Source organism: Cherax quadricarinatus, chromosome 32 (genome assembly GCF_038502225.1).
Source record: "Cherax quadricarinatus isolate ZL_2023a chromosome 32, ASM3850222v1, whole genome shotgun sequence".
In the NCBI taxonomy this organism is placed as follows: domain Eukaryota; kingdom Metazoa; phylum Arthropoda; class Malacostraca; order Decapoda; family Parastacidae; genus Cherax; species Cherax quadricarinatus.
The window spans coordinates 16951635-16974065 of NC_091323.1; the positions used below are offsets into that span (position 1 = coordinate 16951635).

General features: G+C 42.3%; 1 protein-coding gene across 2 annotated transcripts in view; it reads left to right on the forward strand.

Annotated features, from left to right (window-relative positions):
• The first annotated feature begins 2121 nt into the window (after positions 1-2121).
• The window catches only part of LOC128690299 (SEC14-like protein 2), a 187909-nt gene continuing 167599 nt past the window's right edge, over positions 2122-22431 (forward strand). The window contains exon 1 of one of the 2 annotated variants that reach the window (XM_070090481.1): positions 2122-2698. In XM_070090481.1, the coding sequence (XP_069946582.1) occupies positions 2534-2698 (165 nt within the window). In that variant the 5' untranslated portion in view covers positions 2122-2533. The remainder of the gene's footprint in view (positions 2699-22431) is intronic. The other variant, XM_070090482.1, reaches the window with a different exon arrangement.

Sequence of the window (22431 nt, forward strand, 5' to 3'; positions counted from 1 at the left end):
GTGGACCAGGTGTTTACAGTGAAACATATAAGTGAACAGTATTTAGATAAGGCTAAAGAGGTCTTTGTGGCATTTATGGATTTGGAAAAGGCGTATGACAGGGTGGATAGGGGGGCAATGTGGCAGATGTTGCAAGTGTATGGTGTAGGAGGTAGGTTACTGAAAGCAGTGAAGAGTTTTTACGAGGATAGTGAGGCTCAAGTTAGAGTATGTAGGAAAGAGGGAAATTTTTTCCCAGTAAAAGTAGGCCTTAGACAAGGATGTGTGATGTCACCGTGGTTGTTTAATATATTTATAGATGGGGTTGTAAGAGAAGTAAATGCGAGGGTCTTGGCAAGAGGCGTGGAGTTAAAAGATAAAGAATCACACACAAAGTGGGAGTTGTCACAGCTGCTCTTTGCTGATGACACTGTGCTCTTGGGAGATTCTGAAGAGAAGCTGCAGAGATTGGTGGATGAATTTGGTAGGGTGTGCAAAAGAAGAAAATTAAAGGTGAATACAGGAAAGAGTAAGGTTATGAGGATAACAAAAAGATTAGATGATGAAAGATTGAATATCAGATTGGAGGGAGAGAGTATGGAGGAGGTGAACGTATTCAGATATTTGGGAGTGGACGTGTCAGCGGATGGGTCTATGAAAGATGAGGTGAATCATAGAATTGATGAGGGAAAAAGAGTGAGTGGTGCACTTAGGAGTCTGTGGAGACAAAGAACTTTGTCCTTGGAGGCAAAGAGGGGAATGTATGAGAGTATAGTTTTACCAACGCTCTTATATGGGTGTGAAGCGTGGGTGATGAATGTTGCAGCGAGGAGAAGGCTGGAGGCAGTGGAGATGTCATGTCTGAGGGCAATGTGTGGTGTGAATATAATGCAGAGAATTCGTAGTTTGGAAGTTAGGAGGAGGTGCGGGATTACCAAAACTGTTGTCCAGAGGGCTGAGGAAGGGTTGTTGAGGTGGTTCGGACATGTAGAGAGAATGGAGCGAAACAGAATGACTTCAAGAGTGTATCAGTCTGTAGTGGAAGGAAGGCGGGGTAGGGGTCGGCCTAGGAAGGGTTGGAGGGAGGGGGTAAAGGAGGTTTTGTGTGCGAGGGGCTTGGACTTCCAGCAGGCATGCGTGAGCGTGTTTGATAGGAGTGAATGGAGACAAATGGTTTTTAATACTTGACGTGCTGTTGGAGTGTGAGCAAAGTAACATTTATGAAGGGGTTCAGGGAAACCGGCAGGCCGGACTTGAGTCCTGGAGATGGGAAGTACAGTGCCTGCACTCTGAAGGAGGGGTGTTAATGTTGCAGTTTAAAAACTGTAGTGTAAAGCACCCTTCTGGCAAGACAGTGATGGAGTGAATGATGGTGAAAGTTTTTCTTTTTCGGGCCACCCTGCCTTGGTGGGAATCGGCCAGTGTGATAATAAAAAATAATACTTAACTCTTGTTCCAACCTTGTGAAATGTCCTTTAGATCAAGATGGTCAGATAATGTAATTGCATCCAATTGTCTTCATTAAAAATAATACATAAGTGGATCTGGTTTATCAGAATTGCGCATGCAAGAATATAACAGAGCTTTATGGCAGGTATTTTACATAGAAGTATCAGGTGATTCATCATCGCATCACCGGAAAAAAAGTTTATCAATGTTCATTACAATGCTTCGTAATTTTTATTATTGATTCGAACGCTTTCCTCTTTATATACATCGTTGTTTTAATAAAATGCGTCGTACTTTAAAAAAATATTTTTACCCTCAACAGTGACCTATCTCACTGTACTTAATGATAGAAAAACATTAAAAATGAATATGTCTATTTATTCACAATCTGAGATATATTTTCCTTGTTAAATACTTATTGACTCTAACTGAACAATAATAGACGTCAGTCTGCCTCCCCTGATACATTATTATCCTCGTATTTTGTGACTATGTATTTAAAAAGCAGCGACAGTTGTATGTTATAAAAAACTCATTATTATAATGATTATATAATAGAAAAGTTATTATATTATTGAATGTGTACAAGTTGAAGGTACGTCTGGCAGTGTTGTGCTGGGTTTCCTCTGAGCATCATCATGAAGATTGTGATGGTGAGACATTCTTCCTGTGTTTTCATCACTCGGCTGCTTTATTCACTTCAAACACACTGCTAAATGTCTGCTGGAACGCAACACTTAATGAAAATTGATAAGAGCCCTGAGACAGAGCTGTGAAGTTGAGAGAGGCGCTGATACATGGCAACTGAAGGCTTGGCTGGACTGAGGTAAGGTTTGCGTATTAACGCAAACCTTAACTTCACTAGCCAAGAGTTACTTACACCGTCAACACCTGACAATTCAGCTTAGCAACTGCTAAATATTTTCCGGGAAAAAATTTAATGTGAAGCAGTGGACTCCTTCAGTTACACTTGCAAACTAATACATGACACGTACCTTTTTCACACTAAATATCGAACAATCTGCTGTGATATAATCTTATCAACGATCTACAAGAGCATCTATTTACCAGAATATCAAGTGGTTATTAATATTATCTTGAAGAGATGCGAGTGTTCGGGTGGGAGAGCTGGAGAGGGTCATTCCGGGGCCAGAGCTCCGGCAGTGACCCAGGGGACACACATACTTCCTCTACATCTCACTCCTCCCACCACCACGACACCGACACCAACATGAGTCTTACGCCACATAAGGAAGAGCTCCTCTCACAGGTCAGTCTGGTCTATGGTGTTTGGCGAAAAACGCGTAATTATAACCGGCGAGCGTGTTATTATGTGTGAGGCTTGACATAGGTGCCTCCCTGCAGTCTTGTTATTGTCTCCAGGACTCTGCAACTTCCTCATCTTATATACTGTATTTTCTCTATAATTCCCGTGGTAGCGTTAGTAATGACACATAAGTTGTCACATCTCGAATTTTGTAACTTGGTCAAAACTGGAGATGGAAATACGTACTTAATTTTTGATAATATTAATAAATAAACAAAACTTGTCACGTGTAGAAAACGGATGTAAACCTGACACTATAATAGTGACTTCCTCTCCAGTGTATCAACAAGCTTACTTTTTGACCATGACAGCTCATTATTATGACACATTGGGAAAAAATGCTGTTCATGATGGAGGAAGACCGTGTTGATATTCGAAGATGCTACACCTCCCATGTTGCAATTTGAATATTGGTTTGTTTTTATATAATTAATGATGTTCTTCACTACACTTGAACAAAAATGCAATAAACTATCACATACAAAAATACAATAATAGGCTTGTCAAGTATACCTACAGTGGAGAACTGAGAAGAGCTGCGCTTGTTCAGCAGTATATATGTTTCTTTACTATTCTGAATCATGTCAGAGCTAGTCCAGGGTCCTCACTTTATATCCTTGTTAAATACTTTATATAGTTCAGACACTGACTTGATTTCTACTATAATTTATAGCGAGGTTTTAAATATTAAGATATTACAAAGACCCCGGTGGAAATAAGTCACTTCAACTTTTTTGGGTTATCCTAGGTAATTTAAGCGTGTTATACTATGTATTATAATTATATTTATGTATACCTAATAAACTTATTAAGTTTAAGAGAGAAGCCAGCAGTGGAAGGAGTGACTAATGTATTGATCGCGTTGAGTTGCAGTATGTCCGTTAGAGTTCACATTTTATTTGATAATTTCGATTGCCCTTTTCTCTACGTAGCCTCAAAGAAATTAACAAATTTATGAGTGTAATAAATGTATAATGGGACACTCGGCATGATACTAAATTGAAAAAAATACTACAAGAAGCTTATATGTCGCAAAGTAACTATATAGTGATTATTATTATTATTATTATTATTATTATTATTATTATTATTATTATTAGTAGTAGTAGTAGTAGTAGTAGTAGTAGTAGTAGTAGTAGTAGCAGCAGCAGTAGTAGTACATTCATGGGGAGCACTAAACCAGTAGAGGTCATAAAGCATCTTTGGTAATGGGAAGCAATCAACTACTGTGATTCAGGAAAAGGGAAGACAGCTCCAGTCCCTTAGATCAAGAGCAACTCGCCGGTATCAATGCTCCCCCTCCTCAGGAGAGGTGTGAGGTAAACTATATAGGGAAGACAGAAGCACTGTCCCTTATGTGTTTAGCGCTTAGTTATGGTTATAATAATAATAGGGAAGAAGGAGTAGGCAAAAACCTTTCAAAAGGTCATAACACTGTTTACACAATGTATTTACTTTAATACATATTCTTGACTGGTGGTGAATAAGTTACATGCAGCTTTTATTTATGACCCATTGAGCAGTCGATAGGCTTTAAACCCAATTAACTAATTAACCATAGGCACTGTGGAAAATACTGTATATATTTTCCAGAAATTCAGTATTTATATGTAAATAGATGGCCATACTGTATTTAATAATATTTACGTCATAGAAAACGGAAAGCCTGCGTCTGTGCAGACGAGACTCGCCATCTTAGTTTTTTGAATTTTGTACAAACGTTGGTGTAATGGGAAGAATTTTTCGTGCTCTAGAGGTTAAAATTGTGTTGACACCTCTCAAATAGGAGGCGAAATTGGTGGATGTGCATTCCTGCATAACTTGAGATATCAGACGACTGGACAAGACAGCTCCAGGAACCTCAGATAAGCTCTCTAGATTTGTGTGTAATTCTGGCCAGCATTATTTTCATAGATTTAGTTAGAGTGAGGTTTTCTGAGTATGATATACATTAATCTCCAGTCAAATTGGTGAGTGATATTAAGATATATTTTCCTTCTGTTATGTAATTGTGTATATGTATAACCATTTATTATTTTTAATATACAGTCCACAAATTTATATATTTACCAGTATTCCTGGTGTATGTATATTTCATTTAATTAATAGGTCCAGAGCAACTTGTGGTTATGACAGTGGTAGGTATCGAAGGGGGACATTTTTTGCGACCTACGTGTCCCAAATTCCTACTTGTCTATGTAACATTGATAAATAATAATTATCTTTGTTATCATTTACTGTTATGTACATAATTAGTTACATTCAGATAAATACAATTTTCCACAGGCACAGTTTCCGAAATGCTGTGCATACTACAGGCTTTGTGTTAGTACTGTATTCATCATTTTGTAATACTTTTAAGCAACGATACACAAAGTGCACTAAATTTAGTGATTAAATTTGTTTTAGATATGTTCGTGTTTATTCATTTTCAAAATAAGAAGCTGTCCATATAGGACTACATGTTACTCTCCTTAGGATATTTCAAACCTAGCTCAAATACCCATCCAAGCGAGTACCTCACTGGCAACTATCCAAATACTCTATTTCTAGCTCCAACTAATCCCAACTAATCAGTAAAAAACTAATCTCAACTAATCAGTAAAAAACAGGTGATCTAGATAACTTGCTGCCACTCACAAAAAAGCTGCACCAGAACTGTCGCCCATTATTGCAACAATATTTAACAAATCTATAGCATCCTCAACCTTCCCATCCATACTCAAGACAAGGGTCACCCCGATCCACAAAGGTGGAATTCTAAGTGATTTGAACAGTTACAGACCCATATCAAACTTGCCCTTACTCTCCAAGATATTTGAAAAAATAATACACAAGCGACTTTACTCCCACCTTACATTCACCAATATACTTAATCCATGCCAGTTTGGATTTAGACCAAAAAAAGAGAGAGAGAGAGAAAGCACGAATGATGCTATTATACAAATGCTTGACCTAATATACACAGCTCTCGATAAGAATGAATATCCCCTGGGGCTCTTTATCGACCTACGAAAAGCGTTTGACACAGTCGACCACAATCTCTTGCACCTCACACTGAATCATTTCGGCATAAGAGGACATTCTCTTTATCTAAAATCCTATCTTAACGACAGACACCAGTATCTACATGCAAATGGAGTCAACTCCTTTATCCAACCTGTAACTGTAGGAGTACCCCAAGGTAGTGTCCTAGGTCCACTCCTCTTTCTCATCTGCATCAATGATCTCCCCAATGCATCTCAACTCCTTACACCAGTTCTATTCGCAGATGACACTACATGTCTACTCCCATTCAGACCCAGCTGTGCTTGAAAACACTGTAAACAATGAACTGCTAAAGATATATGCTTGGATGATGACCAACAAACTCACACTCAACATAGACAAAACATACTTCATGCTGTTTGGCAGCAGAGCCTCAAATATTCAACTCAACATACTGTTAAATGGCTCCCCTATATCAAGACACACGGAGGGCAAATTTCTAGGTCTTCTCCTTGACTGTAATCTTAAATTTCAGTCCCATACCCATCATATAGCCAAGAAAGTTTCCAAATCAGTAGGAATCCTTTCCAAGATGCGCTAGTATGTACCACAAACGACTCTCCTTACCATGTACCACTCTCTAATATATCCTTAGCTCACCTATGGTATCTGTGCCTGGGGCTCAACCACTGCCAACCACCTTAGACCCTTAATAATCCAACAAAAAGCTGCTGTGCGGGTGATAACCTGCTCCTGTGCTAGACAACACACCCCACCACTTTTCAAAAGACTCAACTTGCTAAATATACAAGACATACACTCTTATTATTGTGCCTACTACATATACAGAACTTGAAACTCCACTGTAAACCCTACCCTAAAACTACTCCTCGACAGTTACAACAGAATGCACAGTCACAGTACAAGGCATAAGGCACTTTTCAACATCCCTCGAGTAAGACTCACTATGCAAGAACGCTATGCACATAAAAGGCCCAAAGATCTGGAACTCGCTACTGGAACAGGTCAAGGATCCCCAGACAACTTATAAATTTAGGACTCTGCTAAAAAATCATCTTATCTCACAATATTAACCAAATCAACCAAACATCTACTGACTAGTTTTGTCATGTGACCACCTGGCTTTTAATTCTGCCATTCCATAAAATATTAAAACCTGCACCATTCCTTGTAAATTAGATTTTCTACTAAGTATACATAAGATTTATTAAGTCAAAATAAAATTGTAAAACAGCTAACCACTATTTTATGTTTAGTTTTAAGTATAATTACTATGTACTATTCTCTTATCTAGTTTTAATTAGTTACTATGTATTAGGATTAGTTTGCCCGAAATGCCTGGGCATGACAGTGGCTATCTTTGTACTTAGCAAATCAAAATTGTAATTACAGATTGTAACCTTTACAAAGAAATAAACTTTATTATTATTATTATTATTATTATTATTATTATTATTATTATTATGTAAATTATAATAATATAGGGCTTTATTTATGCTCAGTTATGTGTTACATCTAAAACCTGTATGCTTACATTAATACTAATAAGCTCAATTTACTGTAGGTGCGGAGAATGTTGGGTTTCTGATCTCGGTTAGGAGAATGCAGATGTAATATACACAGACTTTGCAAAAGTATTTGACAAATGCGATCATGGCGTAATAGCCCATAAAATACGTTCTAAAGGAATAACTGGGAAAGTGGGGAGATGGATCTTCAACTTCCTAACAAATCGAACACAAAGAGTAGTGGTCAACAGAGTTAAATCGGAGGCTGCCATAGTGAAGAGCTCTGTTCCACAAGGCACAGTACTCGCCCCCATCTTATTCCTTATCCTCATATCAGACATAAACAGAGATGTACACCACAGCACCGTATCATCCTTTGCGGATGATACTAGGATCTGCATGAGGCTGTCATCTGCTGAGGACGCGGTTAACCTCCAAGAAGATATAAACAAAGTTTTCCAGTGGGCAACGGTAAACAATATGATGTTCAATGAGGACAAATTCCAACTACTCCGTTATGGAAAACTGGAGATAATAACTAGAACAGAGTATACTATTGACTCAGGCCATACAATAGAGCGGAAAAATAATGTAAGGGACCTGGGAGTAGTAATGTCTGAGGATCTCACTTTCAAGGATCACAACAGTGCCACGATCGCACGTGCAAAGAAAATGATAGGATGGATAATGAGAACTTTCAAAACGAGAGATGCCAAACCCATGATGATCCTTTTCAAATCACTTGTTCTCTCTAGGCAGGAATACTGCTGTACATTAACATCTCCATTCAAAGCAGGTGAAATCGCAGATCTAGAGAGTGTACAGAGATCCTTTACTGCACGTATAAGTTCTGTCAAGCACCTTAACTACTGGGAACGCTTGGAAGCACTTGACTTGTACTCGTTGGAACGCAGGAGGGAGAGACATATCATAATCTACACTTGGAAAATCTTGGAAGGAATGGTCCCAAATCTGCACACAGAAATCACTCCTTACGAAAGTAAAAGACTGGGCAGGCGATGCAAAATGCCCCCAATAAAAAGTAGGGGCGCCATTGGTACACTAAGGGAAAACACCATAAGTGTTCGGGGCCCAAAACTGTTCAACAGCCTCCCATCAAGCATTAGGGGAATTGCCAATAAACCCCTGGCTGCCTTCAAGAGAGAGCTGGACAGATACCTAAAGTCAGTGCCGGATCAGCCGGGCTGTGGCTCGTACGTTGGACTGCGTGCGGCCAGCAGTAACAGCCTAGTTGATCAGGCCCTGATCCATCGGGAGGCCTGGTCGTGGACCGGGCCGCGGGGGCGTTGATCCCCGGAATAACCTCCAGGTAACCTACAAGGGCTACCGATACCCACCCTCCAAACTCTCGACATAGTCTGTCCAGTTGTAACTCCAGGAAACTAGCTCCCAGAACCCCAAAGCAAACTAGATAATATATAGTTATTGAACCCCAAAGCCAACCGGATAATAGAAGATAGTTGTTGGTCTTAGAGTCTAGACCAGGGTTGGGTAAACGTCGATGTCAGTCTACCAGTAGATCGCAGGACCATTTATAGTGGGTCGCAAGATTACAGGTATACCTAAAATATTTTTCAAGTTTCAATTTAATGAAAAATATAATTATGCATTTTTGCATTACGCATACAGCATATTCGCTTCAATATAACACACACACACACACACACACACACACACACACACACACACACACTTTTATACCATTTATATATTTGGTGTTTTGCTGTTGGACGGGGGAAAGTTGTGAGTTTCTTGTTATAACCCGCGAGTTGGTGAAAAGATTGTGTTAGATGGATTTAGGTGAATTATTCTCCCCCCTTATTCTCTCTCTCTCTCTCTCTCTCTCTCTCTCTCTCTCTCTCTCTCTCTCTCTCTCTCTCTCTCTCTCTCTCTCTCTCTCTCTCTCTCTCTCTCTCTCTCTCTCTCTCCTGTCTTATTTAACCATGGAATGTCATTAGCTATTTATGTTATAAACAGTATATATTATTCTGTAGGTTAAATAAGCTATTGATTCAGGGGTACCACAGCTCGGGAGAGTCGAGGAAGACAGTTTAAACTTTCCTTCCCCATCTCACTTTTTTTATTAGGCTTCCTGCTTCCTCAAGGTACCTTGATACTGGTGAGGAACTCTTCATCCAAGGAACTGGACCTATCCTCCCTTGCCTTGGCTTGAGCCTGATTGTCTCTCATTCCCCCAGGCGCTCTATGACCCCTCCATGAGTGTAATAATGATAGCTTAAGATTCCTGGGTTTAGAAAGTTACCCCGTTTATAAATTTCACTTCTTAGAGAGAATTCAGCGTCATTGTGTTTCAGTTTGACATAAAACCCAGTAATGCCTCACTCGGTACTCTTGCCACTTTTTTGCCAGTGTTTTATATTGATTTACCTTTCTAAAAAAATCATTGCCTGCTGAGGGTGAAGTTGAGTGTTGGGGCATTTATTATCATATATAAACATGACATAGATATTCAAACTTTTTGAAGAATACAGTAACCTGGCTGGAACAATTTGTACAAAAACTAATACTTATGAAAAAAAAGTTATAACCACGTTTCTTTCGTTTTTGGGCCATTGTCAAGTCACAGTTAGTGTGACGACACTGGTCTAGGAACACGTCACTCTCTTGCTACAGTGACCATGGTGTAGTTAACACGTCACACTCTTACTACACTGACTGGTGATAGTATAGTTAACACGTCACACTCTTACTACACTGACTGGTGATAGTATAGTTAACACGTCACACTCTTACTACACTGACTGGTGATAGTATAGTTAACACGTCACACTCTTGCTACACTGACTGGTGATAGTATAGTTAACACGTCACACTCTTACTACACTGACTGGTGATAGTATAGTTAACACGTCACACTCTTGCTACACTGACTGGTGATAGTATAGTTAACACGTCACACTCTTACTACACTGACTGGTGATAGTATAGTTAACACGTCACACTCTTGCTACACTGACTGGTGATAGTATAGTTAACACGTCACACTCTTACTACACTGACTGGTGATAGTATACCTCTTCAAGGGGGGCTCCTTGGCGTGGTGAAGAGGCTCTTGGTCTGAGGAATTAGCCCTGTCGGTCTTCTTCCTCAGACCGAACCTAATTACCCCCCATTCTCCCCTCCCCTATCCCATCCTCCCCATCCTCCCCTTTTTCCATTCCTCCTCCTCCTCCTCACCCCTCCCTTTTGCCCTTCCTCTTTTTAGCCTTCGTGATTTCTCCCACAGGCGTGCTAGTTCCTAGGTAGGGGAAAGGACACCGGGGTCGATCCCATTCCGTTGAGGTTTCTTGGCGGTGGCGTAGTTTGCCGTGGAATCTGGATTGCCTAGGGATGTCCCGATCCCTCTCCGGTATCCCGGAGTAGCTTTGGGTGTCTTTTGGGCGACGGGTGTATCTCTGGAAGCCACCTTTCGGATTCCGGGGGTGGTGGCTGAAGGAGGTATGCTTTGTGGCGGATATCCGGCCGCCCTCTCTTTTGTCCACCGAGGTAGCTCGGCAGATGTGAGGTTGCTATCCCGGATTGCTGGTTTACTGGCATGAAGGGTAGGGTATGGCACGGGTTCCATGCTGCATCTGCGCTACTAGCGGTGTCGAGTCCTCTTGGGCGCGGAGGGAGATTTCCGGCCCTTTCATTCCTCCTGGGAACTATTCCTCCCCGCTCCCCCCTTTTTTTATTCTTTTTTTTGTTTTTATTTTCTTTTCTTCTTTCTTTTTTTTTCTTAAAAACAAAAAGCAAAGGAGTAACCTAACCATGGCAGCCCTAGTCCATGAAACCACTACCCCCGGGCCCCTTCTTGATACCGCACCCCATTCTGACCCTGCCTTGTGTTTAGACCACTCTTCGGACACTCCTGATGCCCCTGTACCTCTTGCTGGTGCTGTTTCCTCACCCGCTTCAGGTACCGGGGCTTCGACTGACTCCTTCGATTTGTCTGAACTCCGCTCTCCTTTGACTATGCTTCCGGCTTCTCCCTCTACGGTACGGCAATTTTCGAATCGCCCACCCATTTCATGCCGGACCAACTCCGGTCCTACTCCTAAACGCCAACGTCAATCTCCTGATGATGCTCCGTCGTTACCTTCCCATTCTACTCGGAAACGACCGACACGTCAAGCACTCCCTCTCCACGCTCAGTTTCGGACCACACAATGGACTAAATTCTTTACTTTAAGACCAACTTCTTCTTCTGCCTACCTTTCTGACCATAGTATTGCCAAAGCGCTCCTGCGTCATGTTGGCAGAGATATTTCATTTCACGCTCTCAAGAGCGGTACGCGCATCGTCACTGTCCAGAATGCTACCCAAGCTCATGATCTTTCTCTCCTTTCGAATATCGATACTACTCCTATCACTATTGAAAAACATCTTTCTCTCAATTCTTGTAGTGGTACTGTCATTCTGCCCCATACCATAGTCCAACAGAATTTCCAGTCATGTGGCAATGACATTTTTGAACAGCTGGAACTCCAGGATCTCCCAATCCTCAAAGTAGACACTTATGTCCTTCCTGCCCGGGGGCGGAGACGTTACCCTTGCAATGTGGCTCGTTTAACTTTTGACAGCCGAGAACTCCCGTCCTCTGTATATGTCGCGGGACATCGGTTACAAGTTCGAAAGGTGATACCTACACCGCAACAATGTAGAAATTGCTGGCGTTTTGGTCACCCAGCGAAATATTGCAGATCTATGGCCGAATGCCCAGTCTGTGGTGCCGACAACCATTCTAATACATCTTGCAGTCAACCTCCATCTTGCCTTAATTGTAATGAAGCTCACCCTTCGTACTCCCGCCGTTGCCAGGTCTACTTAAATGAACGTGAAATCCGTTGCCTCAAAGAGGCAGAAGGTCTCCCTTATGCTATGGCAGTTACTCATCTCCGCCTCCAAGGGAGACTACCCCGTGTTTCTTATTCTCGTGTTTCCAAACATCCCCCCACTTCTGGGGTCCCATCTTCTGCAGCCTCCTCTGTTGTTACCCCTCCCATAGCCATTACGGCATCTAATCCTTTTGCTGTCCTTGGCTCTGACGTCCCGACTACAACTCAGTCTGTTCTCACATCTTCGCGTCCTTCCTCACAAGCCCCAGTATCGACAAGACCTCGTACGACACCTAATACCAATCGCCCCTCTACTCAGAAGTCCAAAAAATCCACATTGCTCAAATCTTCTTTGCCCCTTCCTTCCCTTCTTCCACCTCCACACGTTACCTTTCCAGTCTCTGTACCTAGTTCTTCCCCTCTCTCTGGCTCTATTACAAGTGTGGAGATTCACCCTCCTCCTCGTACTATGCCTTCCACCCCCGTCCCCTCCCAAGTTTCTCCCTCTTCTGTCACCTCCCAGGTTTCTACCTCTTCTGTCCCCCCCCACACTTCATCTCCAGTCCCTTACACTTTTCCCTCCCCCTCTACTTTGGTACAGTCCATTACTGTCCCAATCTTTACTCACCCTCCTCCTCCTATCTCCAATATGGTTTCCCATACATCTTTGAATTCAGAAACACTTGAAGCCATTTCAGAATATATTGCAGAGACTAAACCTTCAATGGACACTGATTCACTTCCTGTTCCTTCTCTTCCCTCTCCTCCATCTTCACAACCCCATTCTTCGCAACGCTCCGTTCCTTCGCTACTTGAACATCTTCCAATGCCACCACACGTTGACTTTTCTAACCCCTCTAGTCCGTAGGTGCCTTTACCTACAGATTCCTGATATTTTCTTCATCGCCAATCATGGCCTATTTACAGTGGAATATCCGCGGCCTCAGGGGTAATCGGGGTGAGCTTCAGATGTTGCTTTCCAGGTTTTCCCCTGTTGGTGCTTGCTTACAAGAACCAAAATTACACTCGGCTGTTTTCCAACCTATCTCAGGCTATAATTTATTGTATTCTTCGGATCCTTTCTCAGATGGGACCTTTAATGAAAGTGCCCTTCTTCTACGCAATGATATTCCGTACTGTCAACTATTTGTCCATACCTCGCTGCATTACACTGCAGCCCGTATCCACTTGAATAAGTGGTTTACAATATGTTCTTTATATCTCTCTCCTTCTCGAGCATTTTCTATCCCAGACTTTGCCTTTCTTGTTTCATCCTTACCACCACCACTTCTGTTACTTGGTGATTTTAATGCCCACCATTTCCTCTGGGGGGGGTCTCATTGTGACTCACGTGGCATTCAGTTGGAGGCTTTTCTTGCCTCTCACCCCCTCCATGTTTTAAATACGGGTACTCCCACCCATTTTGATCCTCGTACTCATACTCTCTCTTGCATCGATCTATCAGTCTGCTCTTCCTCCACTGCACTAGACTTCACCTGGTCTGTTCTACCAGACTTACATGACAGCGATCATTTTCCGATCATTCTTACTTCTCCTTCCTATTCACCACCTTCCCGTAGCCCTCGCTGGCAATTTGATCGGGCAAATTGGGATCTTTACTCACACCTCACTGCTTTTAGTGAGGTTCCTTCTTCATCCTCCATTGATGAGCTCCTACACATCTTCTCGACATCAGTTTATACCGCAGCTTCTCATTCTATACCCCACACCTCAGGCAGGCATTCTCAGAAGTGCGTGCCTTGGTGGTCTCCTGCTTGTGCTCGTGCAGTACGTTTGAAACGTGCTGCATGGGGCAGGTACCGGTACAATAGAACCGCTGAGAGACTTGTTGATTTTAAGCAGAAGCGTGCGATCGCTCGCCGTGTCATCCGTGAAGCTAAACGCACTTGTTGGCGAGACTATGTTTCCACCATCACCTCTGCTTCTTCTATGAGTGCAGTCTGGAAAAAAGTGAGGAAATTGAGTGGTAAATACTCTCCTGACCCGGCTCCTGTTCTACGGGTCACTGGTGTTGATATAGCAAACCCTCTCGACGTTGCCATTGAACTTGGCACACATCTGGTCCGTATTTCCCGAGGGCTCCATCTATGCCCCTCGTTTCTTTCCTCAAAGTCTGCCAGAGAGTTAGTACCCTTGGACTTTTCTTCTCTCGGAGAAGAACAGTATAATGTGCCTTTTACACTTCAAGAACTGGAGGCAACGCTCTCAGCTTGCCGATCATCGGCAGCTGGGCCTGATGACCTTCATATTCGTATGTTACAACATTTACATCGGTCAGCCCTTGTAGTCCTCTTACACCTCTTCAATCTTATTTGGGCACAAGGAGTTCTTCCCCAGCTGTGGAAATCTGCCATTGTTCTCCCTTTCCGCAAACCGGGTACTACAGGACATGATGCCTCCCACTATCGCCCCATCGCTCTTACAAGTGCAGTTTGCAAAGTGATGGAACGCCTCGTAAATCGACGTTTAATGTGGTATTTAGAGACTCACAACAGTCTCTCCGCTAGTCAATATGGCTTTCGTAAGGGTCGTTCTACCATAGACCCCTTACTATGCTTGGATACGTATGTTCGTAATGCCTTTGCGAATAATCACTCAGTTATTGCCATATTTTTTGACCTTGAGAAGGCATATGACACAACTTGGAGGTATAATATTTTGGCCCAGGCCCATTCCTTAGGCCTCCGAGGCAATCTACCATCCTTCCTTAAGAACTTTTTAACTGACAGACATTTCCGTGTTCGAGTCAATAATGTTCTTTCCCCGGACTTCGTCCAAGCTGAAGGTGTCCCTCAGGGATGTGTTCTAAGCACAACACTTTTTCTCCTTGCTATAAATGATTTGGCCTCTGTTCTTCCACCCAATATTTGGTCATCACTCTATGTTGATGACTTCGCTATTGCTTGTGCAGGCGCTGACTGTCACCTTATTGCAGTTTCTCTCCAGCATGCGGTCGACCGTGTTTCCACTTGGGCCACCACACATGGGTTTAAATTTTCAAGTACCAAAACTCACCAAATTACTTTCACTAGACGCTCTGTTATCTCCGATCATCCTTTGTATCTCTATGGCTCCCGTATCCCCGAACGTGATACAGTCAGGTTTCTAGGCCTTCTCTTTGACCGTCGGTTAACCTGGAAACCTCACATTACCTCTCTGAAGGCAACTTGTCACAGCCGGCTAAACCTTCTTAAAACCCTTGCTCATCTTTCCTGGGGAGCTGATCGTCGAACTCTGCTTCGCCTACATTCAGCCCTCGTTTTATCGAAACTCGATTATGGTGACCAGATTTATTCCGCGGCCTCTACTGCTACTCTCTCTAGCCTTAACTCTATCCATCACCAAGGCTTACGTTTGTGCCTTGGTGCTTTTCGCTCTTCCCCTGTTGAGAGCCTCTATACAGAAGCAAATGTTCCATCCTTGTCTGATCGCCGTGATGCCCATTGCCTTCGTTACTATGTACGCTCTCACGATCTACACAATCCTTCCATTTATAGAATGGTCACCGATATTAGTAGACATTCTTTATTCGTTCGCCGCCCCTGTTTGCTCCGTCCCTTTTCTCTTCGCCTACTTTCACTCTTGTCTTCCCTTCAGTTACCACCTTTATATGTTCATGTAGCATCTCACTTTTCCCTACCCCCCTGGGAAGTTCCAGCTGTTCGGGTCTGTTCTTTCTCACTCCCTTGCTCGAAAGCTCAACTGCCTACGGTGGCTTCCCGCTCTCTTTTTCTTGATCACTTCCACTCTCATTCTCATGCCACCGCTGTGTACACAGATGGCTCTAAGTCTTCAGACGGCGTCGGATTCGCAGCAGTGTTTCCGGACAGCGTCGTACGAGGGCATTTACTATCTTCAGCTAGCATTTTTACTGCTGAACTGTATGCCATTCTTGCAGCACTTATTCGTATCGCATCTATGCCTGTGTCATCATTTGTAGTAGTCTCAGACTCCCTTAGTGCTCTACAGGCTATACGAAAATTTGATACATCTCATCCCCTAGTTCTCCGTATCCAACTTTGGCTACGCCGTATCTCTACCAAACATAAAGATATTGTTTTTTGTTGGGTCCCTGGTCATGTCGACGTACAGGGCAATGAACAGGCAGACACTGCTGCGCGGTCAGCAGTATATGACCTACCAATTTCCTATCGAGGTGTTCCATTTCTAGACTATTTTGCTGCAATAGCTACCCACCTTCGCACCCGTTGGCAACAACGTTGGTCAACTCTGCTCGGTAACAAACTTCATTCTATTAAACCGAGCATAGGTTACTGGCCGTCTTCTTGTCATCAGTGCCGAGGTTGGGAGACCACTCTCTCCCGCCTTCGCATTGGCCACACTCGTCTTACTCATGGGTATCTCATGGAGAGGCACCCTGTTCCTCTCTGTGAGCAGTGTCAAGTTCCAGTATCGATTAGCCACATTCTGTTAGACTGCCCTCTCTATCAACGAGCACGCAGAATTTACCTCCAACGTCGTCTTCGTTCTCCTACTCTCTCTTTACCTTCCCTTCTTGCTGATGGACCCTCCTTTAATCCTGACTCTCTCATTGACTTCTTGACAACGACTGATTTACTCCACAAACTCTGATGATACTTTTCACACTCCCCTCAGCCCTTTCTGGTTCAGTCTCTTGCTGCCCTTTACCCTTTCACCATCCACTGCCCCGCTGTTATCCGTAACCTGTTGCTCATCCATCTCCCTTTTGCCACCTGATGCCCTCGCTTCCTTCCTGCCCTGCAGCGCTGTATAGTCCTTGTGGCTTAGCGCTTCTTTTTGATTATAATAATAATGGTGATAGTATAGTTAACACGTCACACTCTTACTACACTGACTGGTGATAGTATAGTTAACACGTCACACTCTTGCTACACTGACTGGTGATAGTATAATTAACACGTCACACTCTTACTACACTGACTGGTGATAGTATAGTTAACACGTCACACTCTTGCTACACTGACTGGTGATAGTATAGTTAACACGTCACACTCTTGCTACACTGACAGGTGATAGTATAGTTAACACGTCACACTCTTGCTACACTCAGTATTTACATAACATCTGCGAATGTTTAATTCCGTGTGAACATTGGCACCATTCGCTGGTAATTAGTGTTAGCGGGTAACTCCACTTGTCGGCTATTTTCATTGAAATTAAGATATATAAGTGTTCATTTCGTATATTAATATTAGTCTTGCTAAGCAGAACTCTCGGGACTTTTACGCCTGATATTTGTATCACAGAGTGGAATAGTTTACAAGGGAAGGTGTTAAACGCTTAAATAATTGGGAACTTACAACAAAAATGTGATTAAATGCTGAAGACGAGATTCCAGCAGGAAAGTCTGCTCCTGTAGCTACAGACACTATTGTGTCTGCAGAGCATAACTCCGCTGTAGTTACGAACTTTACAGACAATACACCACAAGCATAGCTCTACTGTAGCTACTAACACTGCAGACAACACACCACAAGCATACCTCAGTTGTAGTTACCAGCACTGCAGACAACACACCACAAGCATAGCTCTGCTGCTGTAGCTACAAGCATGTAATCACCAATATTTACAAAGCGACGGTGGGTTTAAACCAAGATCCACGCTGAAAATAGCAGAGCACAAAAAATAAGTGGCTAAGGGCACACGAAGGTCATGTGGTTGATCAACTGGTCCTGCAAGTCCACCGTTTAGTCTTTGAAGAATTTGTGCAAGGTTGGCCCCCTTCAAGGAAGGTTCCTGGTTCCAAGGAATTGAACCTGAACTTCTTTGGATTCAATGTGACTACCTTCCAATCCCAGCAGTCGATGTGTGGCCCTGATTGTTTTGACGTTCCACACATGAGTATGATAATAGCAATAATGATAATAGGCCTGATGCGTCTACTACTACCTACCTACCTGGAGGGTATTCCGGGGGTCAATGCCCCCGCGGCCCGGTCCATGACCAGGCCTCCTGGTGGATAAGGTCCTGATCAACGAGATTGTTGCTGCTGGCCGCACGTAGTCCAACGTACGAACCATAGCCCGGCTGATCCGGCTTCCTCTTGAAGACAACCAGGGATTTATTTATTTATTTATTTATTTATTTATTTATTTATTTGTGTCTTTGCAAATAGTACATTGAGATTATGTATTTACAATAAAGGGTTGCAAAGAGAGCCTCTATTATGCCTAGGCATTATGGGCCGACTTAACATTATTGGCTTACTGACTGCTTAACACTAAGAATTATATCATAGTTGTACAGTAGAATATTAATTATATCATAGTTGTACAGTAGGTTATTATTAATTATATCATAGTTATACAGTAGAATAATTATATCATAGTTGTACAGTAGGTTATTAATTATAAGTGAATCTAATTTATATAAGACGAAAGATATATTCATATATTCAGAAATGCTTTTTGTGAAAACAATGGTTCAGTTATATTCCTGTCGACAATGGATAAAAGGTTCAAAGGTAATTGTTGAAATTATGATATGGGAATACATCTTGAGCATGTGAGTTCTGAGTATTTAGCATTTAGTCTAGGGTGATTAAGTGGCTTTTGAGAATATATTGGTAATTCCCCTTATGATTGGTGGGAGGCTGTTGAACAGTCTTGGGCCCCGGACACTTATTGTGCTTACTCTTAGTGTACTAATGGAGCCCCTACTTTTCACTGGGGGTATGTTGCATCGCCTGCCAAGTCTTTTGCTTTCGTAATGAGTGATTGTGTGCAGATTAGGGACCATTCCTTCTAGGATTTTCAAAGTGTAGATTATGATGCATCTCTCTCGGTTGCGCTCCAGGCTGAAGAGGATCCCAGAAGGGTATCGAAATATACAGACCAATCAGTCTTCTGAGTTTCTATGTCCATGTGGGTTATTATTGATCATTGACAGGTTTCCATTACACTAGTTATCCATCACTAATGATGAGATTAAATGTGGGTATAGAGGAGGCGTAATGAAGGTCTATTGGCTCCAATATGATTGGTATTAATATACTCACAAGCATTCTAGATGAATGTATCCATTGATATTATTTAGCAATGAAGAAAATACAAGTTGCAGAACAGGCTATATTGGGACGCTGTTTTGCTCATTGTAGAGCGCTTTATTAAGTCATTCCTGGTGTCGTCAGCACAACATTTGGACTCACCAGTAGTTGTGTTAAGGTAGAATATGATGCATAACTAACATGTGTATGAACATCAGCATACTGGTGGTGCCCATATAACTCACACAGTGTAATTTACACCGTGTGACTTACACCGTGTGACCGTGGAACCTACACCGTGTAACCCACACCGTGTGACCGTGTAACCCATACCGTGTGACCGTGTAACTCACACCGTGTGACCATGTTACTCACACCGTGTAACTCAGGCTGTCTTGCATATGCATCTCGTATTGTCATAGTTTTCCCGTTATGCTCCTGTACTTCGTGTGCAAGTTACTTAGTGTCCTTCACTGGTTACTTGCGTCAACCTGTCCTTCACTGGTTACTTGCGTCAACCTGTCCTTCACTGGTTACTTGCGTCAACCTGTCCTTCACTGGTTACTTGCGTCAACCTGTCCTTCACTGGTTACTTGCGTCAACCTGTCCTTCACTGGTTACTTGCGTCAACCTGTCCTTCACTGGTTACTTGCGTCAACCTGTCCTTCACTGGTTACTTGCGTCAACCTGTCCTTCACTGGTTACTTACGTCAACCTGTCCTTCACTGGTTACTTACGTCAACCTGTCCTTCACTGGTTACTTGCGTCAACCTGTCCTTCACTGGTTACTTGCGTCAACCTGTCCTTCACTGGTTACTTGCGTCAACCTGTCCTTCACTGGTTACTTGCGTCAGCCTGTCCTTCACTGGTTACTTGCGTCAACCTGTCCTTCACTGGTTACTTGCGTCAGCCTGTCCTTCACTGGTTACTTGCATCAGCCTGTCCTTCACTGGTTGCTTGCGTCAGCCTGTCCTTCACTGGTTACTTGCGTCAGCCTGTCCTTCACTGGTTACTTGCGTCAGCCTGTCCTTCACTGGTTACTTGCGTCAGCTTGTCCTTCACTGGTTACTTGCGTCAGCTTGTCCTTCACTGGTTACTTGCGTCAGCCTGTCCTTCACTGGTTACTTGCGTCAGCCTGTCCTTCACTGGTTACTTGCTTCACCTTATCCTTGCACAGGTGTTTGGTTGCCAACAAATTAAATACATAGTGATAGAGTGATGACGATATGTAGTCTAGGTAAATACATGTAATGGAAATGGGAAAAAGTGATAAGAAGCCGCGTGAAAAACCCTAGACCGTGGCACAGCACTGAGAGCATCAGAGGGATATAAGAGAGACTAACAAAGTTGTCACCGGATTTGTTTGTGGCTTGATCAAGCTCACTGTGTGGACGAAACATAGTCAATAAAGGATCACATTATGCGACATTTGTTTTTTTTTCCACTGTCATCGGAAAATCCTGTCAACAGAATTGTGAGAAACTCGTATATTCTACGCTGGCTAATTATAATATAGCTTTGAAATAAATATATGGATGGAGAAATTTTAATAAAGCTGATTACAACTAATACTAGGCCAACAGTAGGTTATGCAACCAAATATTTGGTAGCCATATCTAAAAACAATATGGTTATATAAGAAAAGAGCCAAAGAGGAGCTGAAAAATGGTTAGCAGATAAAACTGACAGAAGGAAAGGAGGAGACATGATAACCATATGTAAGGTTATGAAAAGACACGAAAGAATAAAGAAAATATCTTAGTAACTGCTGCAAGGACAACAAGAAGCGACAGTTATTGAGGAAAAAAAGTGGACCCGAAGGGATACTAGACATGTTTTCTTCGGAGTGGTTGATCAGTAGGATGATTTAAGGGTTGATCAGTAGGATTTAAGGGTTGATCAGTAGGATGATTTAAGGGTTGATCAGTAGGATTTAAGGGTTGATCAGTAGGATTTAAGGGTTGACCAGTAGGATGATTTAAGGGTTGATCAGTAGAATTTAAGGGTTGATCAGTAGGATGATTTAAGGGTTGATCAGTAGAATGATTTAAGGGTTGATCAGTAGAATGATTTAAGGGTTGGTCAGCAGAATGATTTAAGGGTTGGTCAGCAGAATGATTTAAGGGTTGGTCAGCAGAATGATTTAAGGGTTGGTCAGCAGAATGATTTAAGGGTTGGTCAGCAGAATGATTTAAGGGTTGGTCAGCAGAATGATTTAAGGGTTGGTCAGCAGAATGATTTAAGGGTTGGTCAGCAGAATGATTTAAGGGTTGGTCAGTAGAATGTAAGAGGAAATAAATAGCAATACAACCACTTGAAACTTATGTGAAACTTACTGTAGCTGGGACATGAGGAGCATAACTCCGCTCCTGTAACTACAAACGGAATTACGAAGAGGAAATAGAGGAGCATATCTCCGCTCTTGTAACTAGAAACAGGAAATTACGAAGAGGAAATAGAGGAGCATAAATCCATTCCTGTAACTACAAAGAGGGAATTACGAAGAGGAAATATATAATCAATAATTAGTAGGGAGTATTGTATATGCGTAGCCGTTCGTAGGTTATAACTACGCGAAATGAAAGGAAACAATGGCACGCCAAACATTAAGTTCATCTAATTTACTAGTAGCATATCAGCGCTGCGTGACCCTTGTATGTTTACCTCTAGGTTCTCATTATAATAATACTAGCAGCATGCATTTTGTATATTACTGGCCCTTATGAGTTTAGAGCTTCATTATTATTTGTATATAACAAGTGCAAAATGGAAAATGTACCATTATTCGTACTTTTCAAGCAACTTAAGAGTAAAAAAAATGCTTTCTTACTTCCATATAGCTCATCTTTGTCTTCATCTTCCACCTTTGTTCCATTGATCCTGGTCCTCTTAATTCAGTCTCACTACCTGCCTTAGTAAAGTTACACACTGTTACTTAAAATTAACCAAACATAACCGAAACTGCTTTTATGTCAGTGAAAAACGTTGAACTCTTAAAAATACTCCCAGAGCATAAAAAGAACGTGAACACAGTGCAAAATATCAAGATCGTCAGATTAATTGCCTTCACCTCCTCCTCATGGTCCATTCCTCTCATTGTTTGGTACTATCCTCGTTGCAAATCTTTGGACCTTTTCCGAACTTGGCATGTTGGACCCGATGTGGATTCCGTGGTGGGGCAGCATACTCACTCATTACCCTAACATATGTAGTGTGGAAGGTTCTGAAGGATTCCTAAATGCTATTCCGGTATTATCTAATCTCACATGTATGTTGCTGACGTTAAGATAA